General features: G+C 40.8%; 1 protein-coding gene across 3 annotated transcripts in view; it reads right to left on the bottom strand.

The window, feature by feature from the left end:
* col6a4a (collagen, type VI, alpha 4a) overlaps positions 1–19,445 on the bottom strand; it is a 155,193-nt gene that overhangs the window by 106,590 nt on the left and 29,158 nt on the right. For all 3 annotated transcript variants that reach the window (XM_043719263.1, XM_043719260.1, XM_043719262.1), the window contains 3 exons: positions 11,956–12,528; positions 3,492–3,847; positions 1,023–1,101 (listed from right to left, as the gene is read on the bottom strand). In XM_043719263.1, the coding sequence (XP_043575198.1) occupies positions 1,023–1,101; positions 3,492–3,847; positions 11,956–12,528 (1,008 nt within the window). The remainder of the gene's footprint in view (positions 1–1,022; positions 1,102–3,491; positions 3,848–11,955; positions 12,529–19,445) is intronic.

The raw sequence follows: 19,445 nt of genomic DNA, 5'->3' as shown, positions 1-19,445 counted from the left end.
CAGCAGAGCAATCGGCCACAGGCTGTCAATAAATGTCAAAATGAAGCAGAAAGTGTCAGTTGATATCAATGCTGTTGTATCCAGAGGACATATACCTTCTGCTCCAACTTTATAACCTCAAACTAAGCACTCCCACAGGCTACTTAATAAATTCTCATCTCCTCTGTATAGAAATATGCTTCTTGGAGATGGTGGAAAATGGCTGTTAATGCTGCAGATATCTACTACGTCATAAATAGATAGATGACAGATAGACTTCAGTGAAGGCCAATGTAATGGATTTTGAAAAAAACATTTAACATCTTGCCCTGTTATTATTTGCAATGGACAAGTGGTTCAACTAATTTTAAATCCTTCTCTCCATCCCTCATTAAACCTGAATTCTGAGATCACGTCAACATTTCTAGCACTCAGCAGTGCAATGCCCAAATTAGCAGCAAACATTTTGTAGAAGGTAGACCTACCATTGGCTATATCTTTTTAATATACTCACACAAAGGTAAACGGAGCACCTGAGAATCCATGGGGTAGTAAGGACTGCAGGGTGCATGTGGAAGAGTTCTCCATCCTGCCAAATCAAGTCACATGGGATGCCAGGAGAAAATACAAGCTAAATTGCTCATGCAGTGGTTTATGCTGAAGTCTCAGAAGGAAATAATGACTTGTTAAAAACAAGAGTTCGCGAGGAGCTTTGGAAGTATTTTGGAATTTAATATGGATCTCCCTTTAATGCTAATAAAAACTTATTCTGCACTGGATACTTTAAACACAGCTTTATAAAGTCTAACTTTTTCTGTTAAAAAAAAATCAAACACAAGTGTTGCATGAACTACAAATTGGTCATGCCACCTTCTTAATCCTTCAACAACATTATTGGAGAACTGAAACTCTCAGCCTTACAAGTTTGGGAATTTAGTGTGTTACAAGTAATACCTAGAATTTTAGCATTTATAGATTCCTGTGAATAGGTCTAGCAATACCATTGGGAGTTTTATAACGAATTTAAAATGTGTGTGCAGTACCTCTATTGTTGATTTCTTTTGAGCTTTGTTTAAGAACCATTTCTCTGTCATCGAAGCCATCTGTGAATAATACTAGTGCCTGTATAAAGATTGTAATGAAAGTGACAGTTATTTTTGCGAACTGATATTTTAAATAGCCAGACTGTGAAAGGAACAGAGGAAAAGAAAGTGTTAATCTCCATGACCTGTAAATAGTATTAAATTAACTGTAAGTACATAGAATATGCAACATTAAACAATTCGTTCTGGCAAACTAGGCTGCAGTACTGTTTATTCTCCACACAATTTTTCTTAAAATATTTTGAAGAGGTCTGGCCTGGTCCATTATGATAGCAGGAGAGATTTCTAACATCTCAAAAACAATTGACCCTGCAAGAAATGTATAAACTACTTGCTTTGAAGTATATGTCTTATCAGCGAAAGGGAACTTGTTCAAATTGAAGTAAGGAAATAGGATTGGACTAATAAGCAGATATGCATGGAATTAACAGATATTGTCATAAAGCAGCTTGAAACTCTACACTAGTTTTCTCCATCACAATTTACTGTTATATTTCAGCCTTTCAGGCTATTTTCACATTCCTCTATTTTAATGTAAAGTCTAGATTTCTGTTGAAAGAATTGAAGCTGTTGGCCTCAATCACATTTTGAGTTCCATGTTCTATTCACTCTGTGGTAATGGCATTTTTCCTTATTCGATCTATTAGTAATTATATTGTATCTAAGTTAACTAGCTTTGGATTCTCCCTTATGTGAAAACATTATCTCAACATTGACCCTATCCAACCCATCTATCACTTTAAAGATTTCCATGAGGCAAACGATGAATCTTCTGTCTTCTCAAGAAAAAGCTCCAAATTATTCAACATTTCCTAGAAGTTATAATCTCTCAGCTCTGTTCTGAATCCTGTCAATCTTTTTTTTAATGCAGTACCCAGTGTTTCTACATTCTATTTAGAAGAATGGACTAATCTGTACACAGTACTTGAAATGTGACCTGATTAAGATTCATGAATATTGAATGCTATATCCATAGATTTAAATAATTTACAACAAGGTACGTGAACTGATGGTGTAAGTGGAAGTAAAATGGTATGATTTTATTTCCATTAAGGAGATGTGACTGCACGCTGACCAAGACACAGAATGAATATTAAAGAATATTTGACACTTAGGAAGAGTAGAGAGAAATGAAAGGGAGGTAGGAAGTGCTGACAATAAGGGATGGGATATATGTATTAGTGACTGATCAAGAATGGAGAAACTGTTTGGTTGGAGCTAAGAAACAGCAAGGGGCAGCACACATTGATATAAGTTGTTAATAGGCCTCCAAACACTTGTGCTAACATGAATTAAATCAGGAATTCAGAGTTAAAACTGACTGCACAATCTCTGTGCTATTAGCTTCCTCTCATTCTCTTTTTACATTATTTCCAATTCCCCAAAAGGAACTGCAAAACATTCAACGGCTGCAATATTTATCAACACATCACTTGATTGATGATCCCCATTAAAAAGGGAGACGCATTGAAAATAAGCACAAGAAAGAACATGATCTGAGGTGTTTGAGACATTATCCCATAAGCAATTCACTTGGAATTTTGAGCTAAATAGTCAGGGCTCATAAGATATCCAAGACAGCTTCAACATTTATGTCTGGAGAGACTTTAAGCATAACAAGCTTCAATCCATTGACGTTAAATGTAACTTGTCACTTATTTAAAATCCACAATTTTCCTGGAGAAATCAATATGTAACAGTCAATGGAGACGACATTAGCCTAAAATTTATTGGGATAACTAAAGTTTACTACATTCCAGGTGAGATCAGTTCAAGTCAAAAGACATTGAACCTTTGTTCAAAGAGCCCTCTTGTGACACAGTGTCCCTATCAATGTACCAGAAGGCTTGGGTTCAAGTCCAGCTTGTTCCAGAGATGTGTAATAACATCCCTGAGTCAGGGTGATTAGAAAAATAGGTGAGATAAATACAAATTTGTACCTTATGTCCAAGCAAATTGCTGCAGATGCTAGTACTGAACACAACAAATGCTGGAGGTTGCAACTGGTCAGGCAGCATTCATGGAGAGAAAGCAAGCTAACATTTTGAGTCGAGATTACACTTTATCAGAGTCATCTAGACTTGAAACATTACCTTGCTTTCTCTCCATAGATGCTGCCTGACCCACTTGAACCTTCATCCATTGTAGATCAGAGAAATAGACAATCCATCTGAAAACTGAATCAATCATCATCAAAGCCTATTTGAATGTAGCATGATTGTGACATCATGAACAAAACCACCTAGTCACCAGCAATTAGTGTAAAATCCAAACCATTATAGTGCAAACAGCTAAACATAGCTCTTTCATACCTTTTAAAGTCAATTATTATTCTCAACAGACTTAAGACTAAAAGGTTTGAAAGTGTTGCATGCAGAGTTTTCTAGACCTTATGACAGATAAGCTTACCTTTGTTGTTGAAGTCGATGTACTGAATGCATCAATAAATGATTTTATATTTTTTGCATTCAGATCAATGTCGTCATCTGTTTGAACTCTGAGCAGCTTATCCAAAACGGCTGGGTCATACTCTTCAAAACTGGTATCAAAGACAGATTCGCCCCTGTTGTTTATTAAGTGAAAACCCATTCTGATGTTTAGCTTGGAAGCCGATGCACAGCTGATCGATTGCATGGATGCAATTTCCTGTAATATTGGACCAAGCTTTGCCTTTAGCTTTTGCTGGCTATCAAATATGTTCCTGGAACCAATCCTTCTTGAGAAATCAAAGCCCACAGCAATGTCTATCGTACATGCTGGATCCTCTGTAATGTGAACAACCCAAAGTCAAAGCTTTTCATGTATTTTGTACAGTAAACATTGAAGTAAATAACTGTCTTTCCAATTTTTTGTTTGTTTTGCAAAGACAGAGACAGGAAGAAATAAGACAATCAGAAACAAGCAGAACGGTTTCAACTGGGTAGGAGAGTTTTAACTAATTTGGCAGATGGCTGGGAACACCATTAGAAAAGGGAAACAAAATGTTTGAAAGATTTGGGGAGAGACAGCCAGCAACTGAGCAAACAATAGTAAAGTGTTATATGGGATCATGCTAAGCAGGAAAGCAGTAAGATTTAATACAGGTTTAAAGTGCATTATAATAAGTGCAAAAAATCTGGTAAAAATAAGATGGGCAAGCTGCAAGTAAAGCACACTCATAGCACTCTGATATGATGGTGATGACAGATGGCTCTAAAAAAGGATAGCATTTGGAACTAAACATTCGTGGACACAAGGGGCCAGATTTTTATTTTGGATTGAGATGCAATCTGGAAATTCTCTGGGTCCCAAGAACACATCGCATGAAGCTGATGTCCCCATGACCCACCTTCAAATCTTCAGGTCAATTAATGGACAGTGGTAAGCTTAACATCCAACTGAAAATAGCAGGCAGGTTCCTGAGGCCAATGACAATCCTCCAGCGGTGATAAATTGAAAGCTCCACCAACCCAATATTAACACTCCCAATGCTGATGAAGGGAGAAAAAGGTGTCTCAACACAGGGGCACCCTCTGAGGATGAACCTGATTCTTCTTTTACAAAAATATCACAGTGGCTGGGCCAGAATTATGGAGGAAAGATCCTCTATGTGACAGCCAGAAGCCATTGGAATTGTGGAAGAGATGTCCCTCATAAAACAAAGTGCTACCCCTGTCTCCCTCCACTGTGAATCATAGAATCAGCACCAGCCATCTGAAGAGTGTCCCACCCAGACCTAGGCCGTCCAACATATTCCCATAACCTTATATTTACCATTCCCACAAGCCTACATTACCCTGGATACTATGGGGCAATTTAGCAAGTTCAGTCCATTAACCTATACATCTTTGGATTGTGGGAAAAAACCGGAGCACCCAGCGGAAACCCACACAGACACAGGGAGAGAGTCATCTAGGCTGGAATCAAACCTGGGTCCCTGGTGCCATGAGGCAGCAGTGCTCACCACTGTGCCATAATGGTGCTCCTGTTGCTGTATGCAGTGTTACAAGTGAAGTTGTTTTGCCTACTGAGTTTTTCCTACACATTGACTGGAAGTTTCCAGTCAGCATGGTATAGGCCTCTATCCATCTCAACTGGCCTCCTCTGCTTTGAAACAGGGAGCCATTCCAAACCGGAAAAGCCTTTGTAAGGATAGTTTGGTGCACATTTATAACACCGAACCTGCAGGACAGCTAGCTGTATGAAATGTCGGACACAATCCTCTGCCTCAGATCTCAACCCTAAAGGGTTTTGAATTTCAGCCCAAGGTATTCAGGTATAATAGGAGTAAAATGAAAGGAAGACAGGTAGGATTAGTTAACTTGCTCTTGTAGGGAACTGGCAGTATCGACAAACTAAAAAGCATTCTTCTCTGTCCTGTGGTTCTGATTGGTGCTTTTTGACAAACCCTGTACTCTCTAATATAAGGACAGGTAAATAGGTCAACTTTCATGAAGGTTTACTCTTTTCCTCAATTTCCGTTTGAAATCATTGATTAAGAAGGGCTGTGTGCACGTTGTGGGGCCAATATTTGTTACGCTGGTAATATGCATGGTACACAGCGATCAATAGATAAAAAGGGTATCCGTGTGAATGAATGATCACATAGTAGCATTAAAGAGAGTCAGGAATATGATTTTAGTAAAGGCCTGATCCTGCAGACAATCAGAAAGTGTTGGGGAAAGTCTGGCAGCATCTGTAGACAGTGAAGCAGTCAACATTCTGGAGGTAGAAACTGTTTTAAGTATGGTGGCGTTCAGAGGATTCCCTGAGTCCACCTCCCTCCATGCTCACTTAAACTTCACCACCTGTGTGAATGAACCCACATAGTTCAAATGGGGGGTTGGGACATTCAGGATAAGCAGGGAGCTTCTGCTTTGGCTCCTCAGGCACTTGTTACTCCCAAGACAGCTGACCCAACCTCCCTGCAATGAGGAGAGCAGGGGTAGGAAGACAGAGCATGATCCCAATTCCTCTCCTTCCTCTGGAAGTGATGGAGGCAATACTACCTTTTGTGGCTCTGTGGATGAGGAAGGGTGAAGTTACAGGACATGATGGAAAGAACAAAGACTGTACAATTGGACGTGTTCTTAATATCAACCAAAGGTCAATATTAGGCCTTTCAGAACAATGTAAAAGAGTTCCATTAGAAATTTAAATTGGGTAGTTGTTGGTTTCAAAGGCACTATCTTAAGTCCGTTGATGAATTTCTACAGTGTATCTTGTAGATCGTACACACTAATGCGATTGAATGCTAGTGTTAGAGTAACTGAATATTTGAGGATGTGATGCCAATCAAGTGGCTGGGTAGTAACAAGTGTGTTTTTGAAAAAGAAAAGTAACTTAAAAGCTGAGAATGAAGATTAAAAGTGCTGTGAGAAAGAAAAACGTTAAGCATTTCCAACATAGTTTATTCTTATGTGACAATAACTTGCATTTAAGCAGTTCCTTAACATTGTGTTCCAAGAAAGTTAGACAATGAGCTACATATTAGGGCAGATGGCCAAAACCTTTGTTTAAAAAAAAAATGAATTTTGCCAAAAATGAATATCTTAAAGGAGGGACCTCCTCAAAGAGGCTCTGAAACTGACTTAACTCCACAAAAATTACAGGGGATAGAAGTTATTGATAGAAGAATGTATGAGGGGGCATAAATACAAATTGAGGGGTGATAGATTTAAGACAGATGTCAGAGGCAAGTTCTTTACTCAGAGAGTGGTAAGGGCGTGGAATGCCCTACCTGCCAATGTAGTTAACTCAGCCACATTAGGGAGATTTAAACAATCCTTAGATAAGCACATGGATGATGATGGGATAGTGAAGGGGATGAGAATAGTTCACAGGTTGGCGTAACATTGAGGTCTGAAGGACCTGTTCTGCGCTGTATTGTTCTACGTTCTAAGATACCCATTGGGAATCTAAAGGGCATTCTATATAATAAAGCTATTCACTCCCTACTCAGAAGTTGATCTTAGATTTTGTCAGTGACTCCACAAAAGTTTATGTCTGATAATGCCCACCATAGTAATGATGATTTCATAGGCTGCATGGAAAAAGGCTGCTCATGTCTTCATTAAGTGGTAAACTGAATCTGGGTACAGAGGTAGGACAATTGTGTGTACATTACGTGGACCTTTGTAATCATTTTAGTGTTACCAATAACCAGCTCCAGATTTTTTCCTTTATTCACTCGTGGTACATGGGCATTGGTGGCTGGGTCAGCAGTTATAAGCCATCCCTAGTTACCCTTGGGAAGGTGGTGCTGAGCCAGCTTCGCGAACCCCTGTGGTCCATGTGCTGCAGATAGACCCACAATGCCATTAGGGCAGGAATTCCAGGATTTTGGCCCAGTGACAATGACGGAATAGTAAATCAGGATAGTGAGTGGCTTGGAGTGGTGGTGTTCCCATATATCTGCTTCCCTTGGCCTTCTAGATTCTTGGTTTCAAAGGCACTATCTTAGATTTGTTGGTGAATTTCTGCAGTGTATCATGTAAATAGTACACACGGCTGTTACTGAAAGCTAGTGCTGGAGTAACTGAATGCTTGAGGATGTAGTGCCAATCAAGCAGCTGCTTTGTCCTGAATGGTGTCAATCTGCTGAGTGTTGTTGGAGTTGCACCCAATCAGGACAAGTGGAGAATATTCCATCATATGTATGCCTGAAAATTAGACATTATTGTTGTAAATCAATTCTTATTAATTATGGTGTGTAGCAATTTGCAAATTTATTGGCATCAAGTTATGGCAGATGAAGGGGATTTAAAATGATATTCTGAGATTGTCCTGAACCTGCTACAACATGATTTTGACCCTGATTGTAATGCTATTTGAAAGAAAGAGGTGTAAAAATTGAGTACAGAGTTTTAAAGGCTTCAGGGTTTGAATAAAGTGGTTGCTGTGGACATTAACAGTTGCAAATGCACAAATTTTGATCAGATTAGATATATCAGCTGGTGGTAGTCATTTGAATGGATTCCATTGTCATTTCTGATGATTAGAAGGATATAGCCACTCCTTATGCTGGTGCTGCTCTGGTTAAATGTATTGGCAATTTTGAACTATTATAAACGGCTTGTTCAAAATCTAACAATACTAGCAGACAAATTTAAATGTTAAAAGTAATGTTATCCAAAAATCTCCTGATAAGGAAGGCACAGTGAAGAATCAGGGTTTGTGGATGAGAGTAAACGAGGTGAACTGTATCAGTATCTCAACTTACACAGCTTAATGTACAAATCACTGATCTTGTCAACCAAGGGTTACACTTCAACTCCCACGTGGGATTAGCATAGATGGATGGTAATCAGGGTGGACATGATGGCTGAAGGGTCTCATTGTGTGTTGTAAAAGTATCTATGAATCTAGTAGCTTGTGGAGTCATCACCCTATGTGTTAAAGTACCTTTTGTTGAGCTTGTGATTGTAAGGTATCAACTGGTTTCAGGTCAAGCATCTCTACAGACAGAGTTATAGAATGCGTAAGTGTCTCTCAACCATGTGATAGTCCAAGTATGTCAGCTTGATCATGTGTTTTTATTGGGCATGGGGCTGAGTTTGAAAGGATGATGTAAAACCAGATACCATGAGGTTTGGAAAAGATCGAGAAGGCTCAGTGAATTTACTGCGTGCACATTTAGTAACACCTCAGTTATACAGCAGTATCTTAGCTTTACTACAACTTATTGGTAATATGCATGGAAGATAATGATCAAAGGTAAAAATAGTATATAAGTCGAGATGTATAATTTACCACACTTGAAGGGAATCATGAAGAGTTTCAATAACAACCTCATCGTGCATTATTACAATTGTGTGGACGTTTTTAAATCAACCCACTCAGCTACATTACAACATATGCCTGAGGCAGGTGGGACTGTGAACTCAAGACCTTCTGACCCAGAAGAAGAGACACTACCACTGAGCCACAAGAACTCTTGCTACAAGAGTACATAGGTGTGCAATCTACCATTTAAGATATAAAGACAAATGTAAATGAGAAAGTAATCCAACAGTGGTGGTATGCTTCGTTAAACCGCAGAAATTCATGTGTTGAAGGCCCACCAGGAGTTTGAGCCAGTGGTGTTATAGTGATGGGAATATATTTAAGTCAGGGTGTTGTGTAATGTTTGGAAGGGAGCTTAGAGGTGGTGGTGTTATCATGTTTCTGTTGTCTTTTCTCTTCCATGTGGTTAGATGTGCAGGTTAGGGAGGTGAGAATTTGCAGTGGAACTTGTAGATGGTACACATTAGTGTCATTGTGAGGTTGCTTGTTATGGATGGACTTAATGTTTAAGGAAGTAGGTGAGGTTACTATCAAGATTTGGCTTGGATGTCAACGAGCTTCTTGAATGCTGTTGGAACTATGTTCACCAAGGGAGGAATACTCCACCACAGTCGTGTCTGTGCTTTGGTGGTGGAAAGATTTATTACAGACTAACCCGTCTCTCACCTCTTGTAGCCACAGTATTTCTGTCACTCAATATTGAGAGTGGACCATTCAAACATGTTAACACAATTGAGTGGCAAAGGCAATGATTTAATTTATCAAAATTTTGATTACCTGGTGTATGACTCTATTTGTGTGATTCCTGCAGCGATTCTCACAAGGAGTTAAGGGCTATGGGGAGAGTGCGGGTAAGTGGAATTGAAATACCCATCAGCCATGATTAAACGGTGGAGTGGACTTGATAGGCCGAATGTCTTATGGTCTTATGGATTCAAGGAAGTGGCTCATCACTCCCCACGCATGGGCAATTGGAGAAGTGTATAAATGCTAGTCTTGCGAGTGATGCACACATCTGAATTAGGAATAAAGGAAGTTATTGTCACTTATCAGCACACACCAGAATGTGGTCTAGGTCTTGTTGTGTGTAGGTACAGATTGTGTCATGATCTGAATAATTTGTCAGTGGAACTGAACACTGCAGTTTTAAACTAACATCCCAACTTTGTCTTAATCTCATTCAAAGACAGAAGAGATCACTACTTCTTTGATTCTGAAGAGAAATACAGTTCGACTTTCCTGTCCTCACCAACTGAAAACACTTGCATCTTCTGACAGGATAGTAATACAATGCATGATATCCTGACTTCTTTTCCTCTGCTTCTATTATAGATGCTAACGTTAATTGTGTTGACTTTATCAGTGCCACAGATGAGGCCACTTACCTCAACATACAATCAGGAATGACATTGGACTTTTAGCCTAAATGATAAAGAAATGCTTTAAGCAATGCAGGTTTGAACTGAGCCTTGGAAATGTATGCTGATATTCTAATGCATAGAACTGGTTTCAAGTTTTCTAAAAGGGCTATTTAAGATAAAGATCTTGTTCTTGATTCCTGAATGTTTAAAGCTCTTTATGAGATCAGAAATAAAGTTAAGATCTGGATTAAATAATGGCAGGGCATCAAGATAACAATTAACAGAATGGAGTGAGTTACTGAAGTGTACTGGATCTCAGCATAACATGCCGCACTTGGGGCAGAGCATGGAGTAGAGCTTTTGTCATTGGGCTAGTAATCGAGAGAGTCAGGCTAATGCTCTGGGGATGTGGGCTCGGATTTGAACATAGAAGGTGGGGAAATTCATATTTAAGGGCTCTTGTGGTGTAATGCTAGTGTCCTCACTTCTGATCCAAGAGGCCTGTACACAATTGCCAGAGATACACTGCGAGAGGATCCAAGGTTATATCACAAAGCAGCTATTCCCAATTTCAGTTACATCATAATGTTTTACATGAGAACCATATGAGTGCTCATCAGTCCATGTGAGAGGTTGCAGATCAGCTGTGGATGGTGAGATGAGCAGGGAATCTAAGCTTGGGAAAGGAAGGAACATATATTGCTTCACTGTTTCTAATAGGCTGCTCCACTGACAATTGAAAATATTTAGCTTCACATTATGTAGTCAATGCTTTTATTTGCATCGGATAGCAACTTTATATTGTTTTGTTCCTCTTGTATTAGTAGGTAAAGTCATGACTGTCCTAACAGACCATAGGGCTACTCTCTCATTAGAGAAAGATGACTAGCAGTGGTTTAACCTGAGGGTTACCACACCTCAGGAAAGAGGAGAGGTTGGAAAGAAGAATCCTTTATGGTAACCTCGGCTGGTGTGGAAATTGAACTCACGCTGTTGATATTACTCACTAACCATCCAGCCAACTGAGCTAAGCCAATCCGGGAAGTTGAAAAGCAAGAATATCTGATTTTGAATTTCTGAACAGACACTTAATAAGGTATCTCTAGACTTTTTAACATAAAATTTGCTCACCAGATTGTGTCTGGAAACCACCCCCAAAACTGTAAGCTGACTACAGCCTGAGGATGCAGGCATCCCAGAAGAAGCCGGGAAAATAGTAAAGCATTTTGTTTTTAAATTGTGGAATTTCTTTTCTGGGAACTGTTCAAGACAGAACTCTGAATGCAAGTACAGATCCTGAGTAGTAGATTTTTCCTATTAAAGCCTAGCATCCAAGTTCTAGGATTCACATCCTTATATATGTATTTGTTCTTGTGCACCTTATTAATAATTTTAATTTTAGCTCATCTACTTTATTAATTACTCATTCCTGAATCATAGAACATAGAATAGTGCATTCACAGTACAGGCCCTTCAGCCTTCGATGTTGTGCTGGCCTTTTATCCTACTTCAGCCATTTAAGACTGACAGAGATAGCACCCAGCAAATGGAGTGGGGGATCGGTCTAGAAGAAGCTCCCTCTGCCCCATTCCACCAAACAAAAGATGCAGAAAGACAATGGAACAGTCTAAGACTGTTCCCAGATTTCATTGATGATTTAGATAAACAGTTGCTGAGGTTGGGATAATGGTACAAAGAGCCAAGCACAATCCTTTAAAACGTTGCATCACTGTTAAAAGTTCTCTTACCTTTTGGCGGAGGAGGAGGAGTACAGATGGTATGAACAATTCTCCTTTTAACTTTACTTAAGTCACTAATGTCTTTAATAAATATTTTTCTCTCTTGTGATCCAGTGATTTTCAGAAGCTCAGGGCCCTTTGCATTTTTAATACCTAGTGCAAATACTAGAATATTCTGCTTGTGCAGCTCAGCAGCTGCTGTAACTACACGGTCAGAAGATGTCCCAGATGCAATCACTAAAAGATACAGGGGCACTTTTTCATTGCTTTGATTTCTCTCCAGGTTTGGAAGATGGTCATTCACAAATGTTAGCGCAGCTCCAGTTTTTGTTTCTCCACCTATCTGGGTGATCTGATCAATTTTGCTCCTTAATGTATCATGTGAATCAGACTCAATCAATTTGAATTCAAATTTCTGTGTTTCACCATACTGGATCAAGGCAAACTGGAAATGATCTTTGCCAACGTTAAACAACTTCACAAAGCCTTTCAAGTCAGTCTTTATCGACTGGAAGTCACTGCTTGTTACTGCGTCCGAGCCGTCCAGAAGGAAAATAACGTCTGCTTTCTCAAGTCCACACTCTGGAAAAAATAAAGACAAGCAGACAGCATTTACAGTGAGGTAACGTGACGGGCTGAAAAAAATGTACTGAACGAAACACAGAATGAGCAAACACAGATTAATATTTCAAACATTCATAAATTTCGACTTGGTGCAAATTACAATTATGAGCCTCCGCAAGTTGGTTGAGATTCAAAGAACTTTTTTTAATTAAGCATTTCAAGGAATTGAATAAAACTACAAATCCTGGGGCTGGATTGCAGAAGCTGAAGGTTTGGAACCCATTGTAAGTACAGTTTGTACAGAACAAAGTCTGTCTTCTGCCAAAGATTTTGTGTAGACATCATTCCAGCTGGGTACCAGTAACTTAGACTGATACCAAAAAGAAAGATTATGAAGTGAACCTACTAAGGCATCGCAGATTGTACCAGTGAATGCAACAACTGCATATTCTGCAGAGATTTGCCCCATTGCCTTTTGTTTCACAGTCCTACACTAATGGCCTTCTGAGGAAGTGCCTGCTTTCAACAACAGCATCAAGCATCACCTGCTTTTGCCACTGACAGGAAACAGACAGCTCCTGCTTCTAGCAGCTTGTGGAGCCAATAAACAAGCGAGGTGCTCACCCCCTGCTCAATTAAGGCATTTACATTTAAGTATGCTATCCCAAGAGTGCAGCTGAGAAGCCGTATCAGACCCAGACCATGTATGAACATTAGGTGCCCAATATTATTTTACAAATCTGGTGTCTGGTTTCAGCATTAGTGCCTATGATCCCTGTGCTCCTGTCACAACCTTGCAGAGGATGGGCAAATCCAGCCTGGTCTCACCAATCTTATTGAGAGTTTATTCTGGCAGAAAACAGTTCATCTGCATTAAGTTGTTTTTCAGTTGTGCTTATAGAGGAGCAGATGTGTTTCACTGTAATGTCGAGAAGATGTAAGAAGAATATAAGAAAAACCTGAGAGGTATCGTAAGAAGGTTCTTTCTAGGATTGAAAATGGAACCAGGGCAGAACAATCAATTAGTACCTTTTTCAAAAAAATTCCCAAAGATGTGAAGTATGCTGAATGATAACTAAAGATTGTCTCAGTTAAGGAGAAAGGGAATAAAAGGAAGAAAAAAGGAAATTAAGACAATGACAATATATTGATTTTTCACTCCCTGAGCAACATATTTACATGCCCTATATATTCAAATTGAATCATGTTTATACACAAGAATGTTGTCCTGTTACAATTTATGAACATAATTGCACTACCCTCCCTAACACTGAAGCATGCTAAGGCAGGAAGAGATTGAGCTGCAAACACATAGACGAATTTGATTTGGTAACATGCTCAAAGTGATTACAGATGGTTACAGATTGAAGAAAAATGAATGCTAACAAATGCATTTTTCTTACACAGACATGGAACTTCAACATCACTGGATCAGCCTTTATTGCCCAACCCTAGTTGCCCTTGAAAAGGTGGTAGCAGGCTGAATTCTTGAACCACTGTATTCCATGTGCATCAGCTAGCTAAAGAGGGAATTCCAGGATTTGATTAGATTGTCTCTTATTGGAGATGGTCATTGCGTGATATTTGTGTGGTGCAAATGTTATTTGCCACTTGTCAGCCCAAGGCTGGATAATATTGCATTTGAATATGGACTGCTTCATTATCAAAGTAGTCACAAATGGTGCTGAGGATTGTGCAATCACCAGTGAATATTCCCCACTTCTGACCTTATGGATGGAGGGATGGTCATTGATGAAGCAGCTGCAGATATTTGAGTTTAGGACATACATGAGGACCGCCTGTAGAGATGTCCTGGAGCTGAGATGACTGATCTCTAACATCCACAACCACCTCCTTTTGTGCCAGGTATGATACCAGCCAGCAGAGCATTTGCCCGCTGATTCCATTGATTCCAGTTTGGCTAGGGCTCCTTGATGCGACTCTCGGTCAAACGTAGTCTTGACATCAAGAGCTGTCACTCTCACCTCACCTCTGGAATGCAGTTCTTTTGTCCATGTTTGAACCAAGGCCGTAATGAGATCAGGAATTGAGTGACCCTGGTGGAACCCAAACTGGGTGTCACCGAGCAAGTTATTGCTGAGCAAGTGCTTGATAGCACTGTTGATACGCCTTCTTTTTTTTTTACTGATAATCGAGGATAGTCTGATGAGTTAGTAATTGGCTGTGTTGGATTTGTCCAGCCTTTTGCTTACTGGACTTATCTGGACAATTTTCCACATTGTTGGTAGATGCCAGTGTTATAGCTGTACTGGAACAGCTGGTACATGTTCTAGAGCAGATGTCTTCAGTACTATTGTCAGTATGGTGTTAGGACTCTTGGCCTTTGCAGTATCCAGTGCCTCCAACCATTTCTTAATTATCATGTGAAGTGAATCAAATTGGCTGAAGACTGGCATCTGTGATGCTGGGGACCTTTGGAGGAGGCCAAGGTGAATCATTCATTTTGCATTTCTGCGTGAAGATTGTCACAAATGCTTCAGCCTTATCGTTTGCACCGATGAGCTGGGCTTCCCCATTTTTGAAAATGGAGATATTTGTCTAGCCTCCTCTGGTGAGTTTTTAGTTCTCCACCACCATGCACAACTGGATGTGACAGAGCTGGATTCCACCACTATTTATGGGATTGCTTAGCTCTGTCGATCACTTACTGCTTATGTTATTTGCCATGCAAGTGGTCCTGATTGGTAGTTTCACCAGGTTAACACCTCATTTCTAGGCATTCTTGGCATGCCTTCCTGTACTCTTCATTGAACCGGGGTAGATTCCTGGCTTCAGGGTAATGGTTGAATGAAGAATATGCCAGGAATGAAGGATATGAGGTTGCATATTGTGTTGAAGTACAATTCTGTTGTTGCTGATGTTCTCACAGCATCTCCCAGCAAGCCTGGATGCCCAGTCTTGAGTTGCTAAATTTGCTTGAAGTCTGTTCCAATAAGCACAGTGATAGTTCCAGAAAGATATTTTCAATGTAACAGCTGGATTCATCTACACAAGAACTGTGCAGTGGTCACTCTTACTGATATTGGTCATGGACAAGTAGATGTGCAACAGGCAGAATGGTAAGGATGAGGTCAAGTACGTTTTTCCCTTTTGTTGGTTCCCTCAACTATCTGCTACCAATCCAGTCTAGTAGCTATGCCCTTTAGGACCCAGAACATTACCTGGGTCACTGGATGAATAGTCTAGTGATAATACTTGTAAGAGGATTAATACTGGCCGAGGGGTACTGTCATTCCATATCACCACTCCATGGAGGAGCAGAAGACTTTGGATCTGTCACAATTTCATTTATTACAGGACAATTTCATTACAGCTACTGCACAATTTCATTTATTACAGGAGTTCCATTTCAAACGGATGAGAAAATGACTGCAGTTCCACCTGGCACACCCAGGCACAATGCCTACATGAACAACTTTGATCACGTGGAACTCCAGCACAAATATGGCTTGGTTAAGAGGAAATGGGTAACCCTTAATATTTAATTGTTTCATTTATCTCATGCAGGTCTGAGTCAAGATGAAGCACGGATATTTCATGGACGAACCATCCATCTCAGAGGAGAAGGAGGAATCTACATTGGACACAGTTTCACTTCATTCCCCATATCTCCATCAGCACCATAATCTCATGTCGCACTTGCAATTTGATTCAGTCACAAATATTGCAGATGCACCTGAGCCACTGACAGAAACCTTGATAGTGAAAGTTGTTGATAGCAAGAGGATTACCAGAGCCCCAGACTGATGATATGTGCATGAATTGTTTGACAACACAATATGGGCTGTAAGTGTAGGTATGGCAAATGGACCACCTGATGGAGCTTCCAAAGACAGTATTATGTGGATGATGGAAGAGTCTAACCAGACCAGAAACAGTGCAGCATCTCTGATGGTTGTGTGATTGACATTTTTCTTGGAGATTAATGATCTTCATGGAGATCCAGAATCAGCTGAGTGGCTTGTGGATGCTGGAGTTGGGTGCCAACTGCTTTATTTTATGGACTGGCCACCTGGATTCTCCACCAGGAACTCATCCTTCTCAGGTGAGCCAGAGGTACAAGGGTGAAGCGGCATATTCCTTCTGCATCTGGTGGCTTCCTTCAAGATATGGATCTAAATCCTTGGCACTTCTGTGGATGACAATGATCGCATCAAGAAGCCATGATGACAGAAGTTCTCAATTAACTGGAGCCCTACCAGTCATCCAAGTATACATAGCAGCAAGGTCATGAAGGCCACTACCTTGCTGCATCTCTTAGGATCTCACGCCAGTGAGTTTAACAAGAGCACCTAGCTCCATTTGGATTGCACAGTAATTTCAATCTCTTGATAAGTTCTTCTTCTGTTGTTCACCTCAATAAATCTTCCATTTGTTGGTCCTCCTTGTGGCCAAAGGTGTATCCATTCAGCTTTTCATCCTTATCACAGTGCGCTGTGTGCCTGTGTTTGCACTGGGCAATGGGATTAAAAGGTAAGGCCTTATTAGAATTGCTCCAAAATTGCAACAAATCACAAGAAATAGTTGCGCATTCAGATATCTTGGGACTCTTGTGGTGCAGTTATGGTGTCCCTATCTCTGGGCCAGGAGGTCCAGTACAAGTTGCTTCTGCTCCAGAGATGTGCAATAATCTCTGAACAAGTTGATTAGAAAATATCTACAAATTTCTGCAGTACATCGTGTAGATAGTATCTACTGCTGCTACTGAGCGTCGATGGTGGAGGGCATGCATGCTTGTGGATGCAATGCCAATCAAGCGGGCTGCTTTTTACTGGATGGTGTCAAGTGTTGAGTGTTGTTGGAGCTGCTACTTCATCATCCCTTGTGTGGACATTGCTGTACTCTGCCTGTGGTCTAAGGAGTACCTCAACGTGCACCATCTACCAAACTTGATCTTCCACATCCCTACCTCAGAGCAGATATTATGGTAATGATGTATTCAGTGCTCATAGCCTCCCTCCCCTCCCCCTCTATATTGCTAGGCTAAGCACTTCGCAACACATTATGCAGATCTCAAGATAGGACAAACTGAAAGAACCAATAATGCTGCAATTCAGAAATGGAAACAGAAACTACTGGAAAAGCTCAGCAGGTCTGGCTGTGAAGAGAATTCAGAGTTAACGTTTCGGTTTAGTGACCCTTCCTCAGAAATATTTCTTTTTATTTTTACACTTTTTAGTGGGATGTGGGCGTCACTGGCTGGTCAGCATTCTTATTGCCTGTCCCCCGTTGCCCTCGAGAAGGTGGCAGTGAACTGCTACAGTCCACCTATTGTGGGTTGACTCACAATGCCATTGGGGAGGGAATTCCAGGATTTGGACCCGGTGTCAGAGTGGGAACACCAATGTATTTCCAAATCAGGATGGTGAGTGGCTTGGAGGGGAACTTGAAGGTGCTGGTGTTCCCATATATCTGCTGCTCTTGTCCTTCTTGATGGAAGTAGTCGTGGTTTTGGAAGGTGCTGTCTGAGGATCTATGGTGAATTTCTGCAGTGCATTTGCACATGATACACACTGTTGGTACTGAGCGTTGGTGGTGGAGGGAGTGGATGCTTGTGGATGCAATGCCAATCAAGCGGACTGCTTTGTCCTTGATGGTGTCAAGCTTCTTGAGTATTGTTGGAGCTGCACTCATCCAAGCAAGTGGGGATTAATCCATCAGACTCCTGACTTGTGCCTTGTAGACGGTGAACAGGATTTTGGGAGTCAGGAGGCGAGTTACTCGCCACAGTATTCCTAGCTTCTGACCTGCTCTTATAGCCACTGCTTTATGTGGTGAGTCCAGTTGAGTTTCTGGTCAATGATAATTCCCAGAATATTGATCGTGGGGTATTCAGTGATGGTAACTCCATTGAATGTCAAGGGGTGGTGGTTAGTTTGTCTCTTATTGATGATGGTCATTGTCTGGCATTTGTGTGGAGGGAATGTTATTTGTCACTTGTCAGCCCAAGCCTGGACACTGTCCAAATCTTGTTGCATTTGGACACGGACTACTTCAGTGTCTGAGGAGTCATGAATGGTGTTGAAAATTGTGCTATTGTTGGCAAATAGCACCACGTCAGATCCTATGATGGAGGGGAAGGTTACTGATGAAGCAGCTGAAGATGGTTGGGCCTAGAACACTATCCTGCAGAGACTTCCTGGAGCTGAGATGACTGACCTCCAACAACCATGATGTGGCACTGCCAGTGTTGGACTGGGGTGGACAAAGTTAAAAATCACGCGACACCAGGTTATAATCCAACAGGTTTATTTGGAAGCACTAGCTTTTTGAAGCACTGCTCCTTCATCAGTTCCAAAAGCTTAAACTTCCAAATAAACTATTGGATTGTGTGTTTTTAACTTTGTTCAACAACCACAACCATCTTTCTATGTGTCACATGGCTCTAACCAGTGGAGAGTTTGTCCCCTGATACCCATTGTTTCCAGTTTTGCTAGGGCTCCTTGATGCCATATTCAGTCAAACATAGTCTTGATGTCAAGGGCTGTCACTCTCATCTCACCTTTTTAGCTTTTAGTCCATGTTTGAACCAAGGCTGTAATGAGGTCAGGAGCTGAGTGGCCCTGGCGGAACCCAAACTGGGTGTCAATGAACAAGTAGATGCTAGTGTTGCAACTGTATTGGAATAGCTTGGCTAGGGGAGCAGCAGGTTCTGGAGCACAAGTCTTCAGTACTATGGCCAGAATGTTGTCAGGGCCCATAACCTTTGCAGTATCCAGTGCCCCATCCGTTTCTTGATATCGCATGGAGTGAATTGAATTGGTATCTGCGGACCACTGGAGGAGGCCAAGGTGGATCATGCACTGTGCACTTCTGGGTGATGATTGCTGTGTCTGGTGGCTAGGGTTGGATGCCAACATTGCTGCATCAGTGAACCCTCGACTTGACTGCATGTAGACTATGCCAGTCCTTTC

Source organism: Chiloscyllium plagiosum, chromosome 29 (genome assembly GCF_004010195.1).
Source record: "Chiloscyllium plagiosum isolate BGI_BamShark_2017 chromosome 29, ASM401019v2, whole genome shotgun sequence".
Taxonomy (NCBI): Eukaryota; Metazoa; Chordata; class Chondrichthyes; order Orectolobiformes; family Hemiscylliidae; genus Chiloscyllium; species Chiloscyllium plagiosum.
The sequence above is the reverse complement of the archived record's forward strand: the minus strand, read 5'-3'. Positions and strand labels throughout refer to the sequence as shown.